At 38.4% G+C, this 10,425-nt stretch overlaps 1 protein-coding gene across 1 annotated transcript; it reads right to left on the bottom strand.

The window, feature by feature from the left end:
- Positions 1-4,663: 4,663 nt before the first annotated feature.
- Positions 4,664-9,161, bottom strand: dr1 (down-regulator of transcription 1). The gene is made up of 3 exons (XM_034007828.3): positions 8,355-9,161; positions 7,249-7,412; positions 4,664-6,379 (listed from the first exon to the last, which is right to left on the bottom strand). The coding sequence occupies exons 1-3, from the start codon at positions 8,572-8,574 to the stop codon at positions 6,233-6,235; spliced, it is 531 nt and encodes a 176-aa protein (XP_033863719.1). The 5' UTR covers positions 8,575-9,161; the 3' UTR covers positions 4,664-6,232.
- Between the last annotated feature and the right edge of the window lie 1,264 nt (positions 9,162-10,425).

Genomic DNA, 10,425 nt, shown 5'->3' with positions numbered 1-10,425 from the left:
ACGTGGGAGATTGGCTGATTGCAGCGAGCCCCTGAGGGCAACTGAAATACAGAGCAAATAACCAGCCTGCAGGGCTGTTGTAGTGCCCTGAGCAGGGGCATGCAGAGATCTCAGCCTTTGTGCAACAATATTTATATTGGTCCTTCTTTCTCCACAGGCACCTGTAGAACCATGTTTACAACTACAGCAGCTAGGACCTCTGATCAAATCAAGTTCCTAAAGAAAACATTGTATGCTTCCAAATGTCTGATGCTGTGAGGTGAACACTTTAATTGGTCTGCGTGAAACAGAGGTAGACACACAGGCCATAGAAGAAAGAGAAAATGCAGCCCCTGCACCATCTTGCTGTTGTTTCTTACTTCTTAATTACTTCCCATACCTCAGAAATATATAAATATTGGGCCTTGTTCATAAAGCTGTTTTGTTTAATGCCTGTTTAGTTATTCACAAAAGACAGCAGGTGCTTTGAATAGATGTCATTTAATGCAGTACTCTGATAGTGCTGTATTTCAAGTTCCACTGCAAACCTGATAGGTTTACATATCAACAGTTCTGTGTTTTAATGCTTATTTTGCCAGGTTATCAGTGATAAAGTCATTTTATTTTCACCATATTGTCACTCTGTCCCACAGAAGTGATATAAGCAAGTGTATTTTCATACTGTATTTTCCTTTTGATAACAGTTCCATTAAACATGTTCAAATTCCAAAGGCATAAATGGTGATAGTCCATTGTTATAGTTACTGATAGTCCGTTGATGAAAGTTACTGATAGTCCATTGTTATTAAGTTACGGAGGCTGTGTGGTCCAGTGGTTAAAGAAAAGGGCTTGTAACTAGAATGTCCCCGGTTCAAATCCCACCTCAGCCACTGACTCATTGTGTGAAACCTGAGCAAGTCACTTAACCTCCTTGTGCTTTGTCTTTCGGGTGAGATGTAATTGTGAGTGACTGCAGCTGATGCATAGTTTACACACCCTAGTCTCTGTAAGTCACCTTGGATAAAGGCATCCGCTAAATAAATAATAATAAAACACATTAACTCACATAAAATGTGAAACATTCTATTACAATAATTACATTTTTATATATATTTTTTCCAGCTATTATTTTAAAAAAACTGTTAACTTCATTTTTAAAAGGTTTGTAATTTAGAACTTGCTTACATGTTTGGCTTCTTATACTTTTTTTTGCATTCCCTCCCACGTCTCTAACCAAAGCATGGAACAAATTCTAAAGCATCCTTTCATCTAAAAACTGGAAAGATTAGATTAGATTAGACTGAGTATGTACATTAGGTATAACAGAGCACATGTCTAAGCAGCCCTCTCGAGCTGGATCCCCAGTTAACACATGTCGCTGGATCCCCAGTTAACACATGTCGCTATGCTTTACTGAGACTGTGGGACAGGTTAGGGACACACAGTTAAATATTTCCATTGAGAGGGACACTGTCAGGCACAGAGGAATGCATGGAGAGGTGACACTGATATTAAATGCCTGGTCACAGAGGACTATTACATACAAAACCCATAACACTAGCCTGTAATAGATCAGTTCATCCACATAAACATAACTTTACTAATAATGTGCAGTGTTATGAGTTCATGTCAAGGTATATTACAGTTGTTTAGATAAGTTTTACTAAAGTTTCGTAAGCTATTGTTCAAGAAGCCTCGGCTGCAGAACAACGTGAAGAAGCACACATTGTCAAAACAAGCAAAAAATCGAACCAAAGAAAGAAAGTGAAGTATAGAGACAGATTCTCCCAAAAACTTAATGCCTTGTGCATTTCACTGTGCCCTAGATCACCTACTGTATATATTTCCAGAAGGATAAACCAAGCTGATACTTCAAAGTAGGCATCACTTCAGACAAGACTTTTACTAAATCACAGCAAACATGATTTGGGGGGGGGGGGGGGGGGGGGGCTGCTGGCTGCAAACTGCACATAAAATAAAATTGCTATTTTTTTTGTCCACGTTCTGTTGGTCACGAATGGACATGCGTGTAGAGCGTTTGTAAAGACGTGCTAGCAGGACGTGTAGACGTGCAGGTTAAATCACCAATCCATTGTAAAAATGCAACACATTTTAAACTAACCCACATTCTGAATAACAGCAAATTGTCGGTAAGTGCACTTCAAAGCCAATTACCTGCTGGCAAATGTAAGTTTCTTTGCTGGTATTCAAAAAGTTTTATGAATGGTTGTGAGTAGATTCCAGTAGAATGTTATTAGACGTCACAGAGCGCTTGCTTCTGTTTGTATATTGATGTAGTATTCTATTGCATCATTATCATCATATATTTTATTGCATCATTTATTTTAAATGTGCTTGTCACGTGGTTTTTACTTGTTATCCAACGACAGCAGATGAATAAATTAAAAACAAATGGGGTGGGACATTTGTAGACCACTTTTATTAAATACGGTGTATCTGTGGTTAGACAAATTATTATTCTCACAAGAGCAGTGGTACCCCAAAATGCTTTCCATTTTCTAGTGGGACATTTATTGCCTGTTTTACCCCACTAAGACTACTTGCTTATTAAATATCTTAGTATCCCTGAATTCCTTGAATGCAAAAGTAATACAAAATGTATATAGGGGTCTACCCAAGAGACTGTGGCCGATTAGCTGGTCTGTGTTGAGTTCAGTTAAAATACAACATTGAGTTAAATACAACATTGTAACTAGTCACTTAAGAGGTTGCCAGTAAGCCCTTATTTGCAGCAGCTATGCCTCCAGCTAAGCCTGTGTTAGGTTAGGTAACAGATAGCAAATGTGCAACAGATTAAAAAGCAATAGATCCCACATGTACTAAAAGTATTTTTCTAAAACAATCTATGAGATTTTATGGTGTTGACATGGTATTACTTGTATGAAGTAAAGCAGTTGCATATCTCAATCAATATCAGTTTTTGTTCTGGTGTGTGAGGTGCACATTATGTATAAAAGCCTCCCTTCACTGTGCTCTGTTTTGTAACACGAGAGAGGGAGAAAGGGGTGCTATGAAGAGCTTTCTCTGCTGGTGCATGGAATTCAAGTGTTGATTATACCAGCATCGCTGCTGTGGGGCTGTCAGAAGTATCGCTTAGCTTATGGGTGGGCAATTCCACTAAATTACTTAATTGGACCAATTATTACCAATTATTGGTCTAATTAAGTAATTTAGAACACAGTTGGAACAAAAGCCAGGAGGGACACCGGCCCACCAGGAGCGGAATTGCCCAACCCTGGTTTAGCTGATCTGAGTAGACGTCCCTACTCAGAATTGGAGGGTACCTTCTTCAAATTTGGCCATCACAAATGATTACATTAATACTGTGTTTGACACTAAAGGCTTTATTAAACTATCTTACTTAATCTTCAAGTTATTTACCAAAAAATGTTTGGAAGGTTAGGTGTTAAGCATGGCAAAGTCACCGTCGGACAAAACCGTTAATTAAATAAATAAATAAATCTAATGTTTCTGTATGGTTGGTTGACATGCCTTTCTCAAGTTAGAGAGTGTGTGAATTGACAGGATAATGGCATGTTAACTGTTTTTGTTAATCTCTGTTCATGAGCTCATTATATCCTGCTTTATGTATATTTCGAATTACTCGGGCATCACGGAGTCAAGCCACACTATATCATGATTTATTTTTATCTTTTTTTATATTACACATGCACAGTTTGTTGTTGTTGTTTTGTAAAGAGGCTTGGCTTTTAATTGATCCCAGTTGGGTGAGATGATTCTATCAGGGCTTTTGTGAAGTCTACAGAGCAGAAATAACAGACAGAATTCCACTGCACTGACAGGAATGCTATTAACATGGGATAAAATGTTCCCTTATTCAAGCATCTGTTTGAGAAACTGATCAGTCTGCTGCCGACAAGCACTTATGGGTCCCCAATCAAAATCCTCTGTATGTGTGCAATAGTCTTTTCAGAATTGTTAGCTCTGACACAAACATATTTATTGTACAACAGCAACACCACCTTGTGGTTAAAACTATAACTACAGTAAACCCACTTTTTTTTCACATGCCATTTGTTTTAGCTAATTTCTCACTGCCCAAGCCTGTGGATTTAAAGGGGAAGACAGGCTGAAATGTACAGAAACATAACATTGTATTCTCAATAGTAGAATTCCCCAAGATGTGCAATAATAATAAACGAAATCGATAAGCTGACACCCTATGATACAAGACTAAAGACTGTATAATATATGTAAAGGGACAATATGCGAAAACTTGGTAAACTAGTACTCCCCGGCCTTTTTAGTGACTCAGAAATATGCACAGCTCTGTATATGCATGCATGCATGTCACCTCTGAGTTAGCAAGAGTGTGAAGATGGATTTGTCAGTTAGACACACTACACAGATTTTCTGGTTGCTTAGATATGGATTTTAATTGCTTGACTAATTTGCAGTTATCATATACTGTAGCTGATGCCAACCACGTAGAACTAGTGCCCTGTGGGTACTGTGTACAACCCAGCAGGGTGAGGATTAAGGCAGCATTCATTAACAAACAATAAAGCTAGAGGAAAAACATATTTCACAGGTATTCAGTAAATGCTCAAGTACTACTGTGCTTGCATAAGAATGCATAAATTACAATTTGAGATAAGAATGTAAACGTTACCTGAAAGAATGAGAACAAGCAACTCGCTCCTTGTATAAAACATGTCAGAATTTTATTGCTCAGAGAATACAGCTTGTGAAAAAGCATGAGCACAGGTACTGCCATGAGAAGTCACAACAAAATCACTTTAATATTTCACCGTACATTCACAATGCAGCGTTACATGTTTCTCCTGAAAATAATTGTCATCCTTGGGTACCAAGAACAACTGAATGAGGTGAAAGTTACTAAATCTTTTTTTACAATACAAAACACCTTATTTATTTATTTTATACATGTTTACCAATCACAAACCAGAATAGCTTACACTTACATTTACCTTTGCAGACACATTTCCATTGCTAGGGTAATTCTTCCTTTGGTACTACAAGGCTGGGTTGAAAGTAATTCCTATTGCTCTTAGGCTTTACTTTGCATTAGCAGTCATTTATGAACTGCAATACTGTACTGTGAAAAAAGCACTGGGTTTAACCTCCTCCTCCTTCTCCTAAATTTGACTTAATATCGAGAGGAAACTCAATTTAATTTGAGAGCTTTACAAAACAGACAGCAAAGTCGCCTTCAGTGTCTTTGTAAACCTCCTTGGGTAACCTTTTCACCTGTAACTAAGAGGCAAAGAGTAAACCCTGTGCGATATGATTCTGCATTTAAACGCATGTAAATGGGTCGTAACAGGAAAGAAAACCCAACAAACCACAAATAAACGCTGTCTGGCTTAATATCTAATAGTGACAGTGAATGTTTAAAAAAAAATAAAAATAAAATAAAAAAAGGAAAGAAATGCAGATAAAATTAACCAAAACCAACAAGTTAGCATACAGACACACACATACGCTTCCTATGATTTATGTTTTGCAACTTTATAATTAGAAGTGAAGCCAGACTTGCTTAAGTCAAATTAAAAGTATCCCTTGTTCATTCCTTAAAGAATATTCACATTCTGGTTAGTCTAAAGACAAACTACGAATCAGCCTTTATATTATGACTTCCGATGACCTGCAAATGCAGCTTTTGACAGTTCAATGCTGTAATGCAACAGGAGACAGCTAATTCAATGGGCAGTCTGTTCTTATTGGGGTTTAAAAAGGGATTGGTCCTCATGAAGAAGACATTGAAAATAAGTAACTTTTTCTTAGCATTCATCCCTCCTAGGAGTGTTAACACTTTCCTAGCAAATAAAAATGTAAATTGGGGACAATACTGTATTCATACGTGGGCACTTAGCGTGTGAAATATGTGAATGCATGTCACCATAGCGGTCAGAAAAGAACACAGTCTGAGCTGGGATTTTGTTATTTTAAATAAAATGCTGCAGGGGCCTTCTTTATCTTTCATCTGTGACACAGACATCTTCACCGGGGTTTTACCTACATTAAATCCCCCCCCCAGAAAAAACTTAAGTTGAATGGTACAGCTGGAAACAGCAACACAACGGTTTGGTCTTCACTGACAGACAGAGGTGTCCCTGCATTCTTAACGCCCCAGTCCACCAAGATGCATACGAAATGAAAGTAAGCATTCATCTGACTACGTGTTTTTCTGATTGTGTGCAGAGAGAAGCTGCTGCAGAGGCTGGCAACGCTGGTGGCCGGGTGAGGTTTACATGTCATCCTCCTCATCTTCATCCTGAGAGGAACCCGCCTGGTGTGCTGCACTGGCCGAGGCCGCTGCCAGCTGTGCCTGCTGGGCCGCCTGCTGCATCTGTAACCATTCCTGTTGTGCCAACTCTGCCTGCTGCTGCCGCGCCTGTGAGGATGAGACATGGATCTTAACTGAGGAGTATGAAAAAGGGTAATATGACAGCGGTTCCACACTGTTCTACATACGGCATTAGCATTCAGGTTTATTAGGTGTACTGAATTAGTGTGTACTTTAGGACTTGGGCTGAGTTAATTAAGGACATGGACTGGTAAAGACAAAGTTGCCTACCCTTGAGTTAGTCTGTTTTTTTTTTTAAATAAATTTAGTCGTTGCCAATTATTTTTATTATTTTCTCCCACTTTGGAATGGCCAATTATTTTTTTATTATGCTCAGCTCACCGCTACCACCCGTGTGCTGACTCGGGAGGGCGAAGACGAACACACACTGTCCTCCGAAGCGTGTGCCGTCAGCCGACCGCCTTTTTCCACACTGCGGACTCACCATGCAGCCACCCAAGAGCTACAGCGTCGGAAGACAACGCAGCTCTCGGGCATCTTACAGGAAAGCCCGCAGGCGCCCGGCCAGACTACAGGGGTCGCTGATGCGCGGTGAGCCGAGGACCCCCTGGCCAACCTAACCCTCCCTCCCCCCGGGCGACGCTCGGCCAATTGAGCGCCAGCCCCTGGGAGCTCCCGTCCTCGGTCGGCAAAGGAATAGCCTGGACTCGAAATCGCGACGTCCAGACTATAGGGCGCATCCGGCACTCTACGCAAGTGCTTTTACTGGATGCGCCACTCGGGAACCCTGTTTTTTTTTTTTGTTTGTTTGTTTTTTTAATCTGTTACAGATCTCATTAGGGATTTGAATGGTTTTGTAGTTAACATGTGTGACTTCGTTCCTAACAGTTCTTACTTCAACTTCAAGATTTTGAATAGATGTCATATTGACACTTAAATGAATGTGCATGACTTACTTTTGCAAACAGCTCCTGTTGCTGTCTGAGTAGCTCTTCTTCAGGAATGCCAAGGTTTTCCAGTCGGGAACTTGCTTTTCTTCTTTTAAGTGCTACTGTTTTACACTCTTGCAAAACGTCTTTTACTTCCGTAATGTAAGATGCAAACCCCAGGCTCTCAAGTGCTGGGGGGAAAAAATCAAGACTGTGTAAGAGATACTGCAGAAAGAGATTTTGATAAGGCTTTAAATAGATATTGTCAGGACAGGAATGAAGTACAGGAATACAATCAGGGTTACATGGTATTTCCTGTCAACCTTTATTTGAGCTGTAAAAATGAGCTAGACTTAAGAATTATTAATAAATACATTTGAATTATGGCACTGCAATCATTATAGCAGCTTTTAAACAATAACAATACAAACAACAACAACTGTGATAAGGGTAACACATAGTTTTGTCTATTTTGCCAAGCATTTTAGCATTAAATAACAGCATACAGTTTGCATAGTTTATGTTATATGGTACTTAAAGGTTAGTGGCGCCATAAATCAAATTCGATCCTAGCTTATGTAATTCATAACTCCTTAGTGCTGAAGCCTGTATTTTTTGTCCTCAGAATGACAAAGAGGTTCAGAGGTGGAGGAAGATTGTGTAGTTGAGAAAAGTACAACGTGCTAAGTGAACAACGTTATTGATAAAAGTAGAGTGTACAGAAGGCTAAACTTTAAAAGGACACAAATGAGCTAGTCTAATGTGAGACAACGCATCTTTAAAATTAACTTGAGGTTCCATTAAAAAAAACTTTTTAATAAATATAATTTCACATTCTTTGGGTAGTTAAATATATCAAGTACTAGGAAAACACAAAAGACATTGTAAAGGTGTTTGCTAACTAGGTCTGATCCGTGAATCAGAGTCACAGTACAGCTGGCCAAGCGTAAAAACAAATCCGCGTGAGTAAACTTTGCAGCTCGGACAAATGGCGAGTCCAGCACAAAGTGATCACACACACACAACAGGACCGCATCTTCTTTTCCCTGGGTGTGTTGTAAATGCTTGAACCACACAACTCACACAGCCCAGAAATACAGAACAAAATGTGCACAACAAAAAAAATGTCTTACCGTGGATGACGTGCTCTGGAGAAATGGTTTTCTTTTCTGACTTGTTACAGATTTCATTCGCTTCTGATGAGATGAGGTGAATGAATTCAGTGCAGCAGTTCACCACCAGTTCTCTGGCATCGTTTGCCACTCGGACATTGGGCAGGGTTTCCTTAATCATTTTATTGATAGCTGCCCTAGGTATGGTAAGGTCGTCATCGGTCCCAGACGAAGAAGCCATTGCTTAGTAAGGTTTTATAATAATACTACTTAATTCACTGCAACAGGATATCAGCGCGGCCTAAAACGGGTAATAGCTAAACTCTCCTCACCCTGTGTTATATATTTTTTTGTTTTGTTTTTATTTATTTATTTATTTATTTATTTGCAATTAAACAGTAATCACCAGAACGGCTGCAATGACTCAATTACATAAAACTGTATTCCAAACAAGATTGTTGGTCGCCAAAAAGATGTAACAGTGTAATAAGAAAGGGGTGTGTGAACCCAATATAGCAATAATAATATAGCTAGTTGATCAATTTTCCAGCTGCTTACTTGTTCAGTCGCCTCTTTTTTATTTTTACATATACCCTATAACAAGATACCAAGGTGTATCCTGTTCAATGACCTATTACTTTTAAATCAGACCACTAATTGAGAGGAAATTTAATTTTTAATTCATTTCAGTTTTTGATCCACACGGTCGGCAGCTCTCTCGTCTTCTCCGGAAACTATCCCACATTGCAATGCTCGGTATTAAATTCCGTTTCCGGTAGAACAGTGCTGCCACATAGCGCCAGGCTGAGAAACAATACGCGAGACAACAAAAGTTTAATGTGCTGTTTTGAATAATGTGGCATACGCTGTAAAGCAAGCAGTCAGTATAACATTGGCCCCTTTTCACTGTGCTGTAATGTAACTGGCATGCCTTGTATATTTAGCATGGGGAGAAAAAATGATGCAATAATCACACTCGTTTCATATTTTCCATTAATTGTAACATTGCTTTTTTTTTCACATCGCATGTCTTATAAACCGGGATTTTTAACTTAAATGAAGGGATTGTGTGTAATTAACAGAATACTGCAGCTGCAGAAGGTAAAAATAGCTCCTAGATTTGCATTTGCTGCTATTTAAAGATTACTGAAATCCCTTAACAACAGGATAAATTAGGAGCAGAGCGGTGATGGTCTGCTGAATTAGCAAAATGGAATCTGGTTACATAACAGAATTATTGCTGCTGTGCAGTATGTGTCTGTGATAAGCCAGATTGCCATCTTGTTGTAAATTTACATAGCCCTTTCTCTGTAGAGATTACCCAACATTTTCTAAAGTGCAAAAGCAAAAGACTAATACAAAGTCAACAATTTAAAGCTAGCAAAATGTTGGGCATGACCTACTTCCTTTAAATGAGTTTCACTGATGATGAATAGGAACCAAGTTTGTACTTATTTGTGTTTTTGTAAGTGTACCTTTATTGGATACACATAAATATCGCACCTTGTTGTTATGAATGTGTTTTATTGTTATTTGTATTTCACTGCTTCATTCACACTGACATTCAATCAAATAATGGCTGAGACAAGGTATACTACATATACAATATTAAAATTGTATTTAGACCCTGGATATCTAAGTGTAGTCATACACCGTTTCAGCTGTGTTAAATCAGATAATTATATCAATGCACTTTAAGTGATAATACATCCTATTATGTGTTTAGTTGTCTGGTCTGTGGATTATACTAATCACCAAAGGGTGGGTGAAACTGATTATGTTGAACTAAATATATTAAGGTAGCTTTCAAATGTCTTGTTCTGGTAACAAAACTAGCAGTTTTCCAATTAATATGAATGACTATCTGGAACCAGCCTAAATTAATTACTACCTTAACATTCTGATTTAATTTGATAAAATGAGAATTTGCTTTTAGGTTCCCAAAATACCATACAGTATAGATTTTATACTACAGTATAGACAATATCAATTTTGAATGGAATTTGTTATAAATGTATTAAAGAATAGGTCAGAATAATTATCTTCCAGATAAAGATAATAACATGATTAAAGAATGCAAACACTATATTGT

Source organism: Acipenser ruthenus, chromosome 10 (genome assembly GCF_902713425.1).
Source record: "Acipenser ruthenus chromosome 10, fAciRut3.2 maternal haplotype, whole genome shotgun sequence".
Classification (NCBI taxonomy): domain Eukaryota; kingdom Metazoa; phylum Chordata; class Actinopteri; order Acipenseriformes; family Acipenseridae; genus Acipenser; species Acipenser ruthenus.
This window is presented reverse-complemented; position numbering and strand designations above follow the sequence as displayed.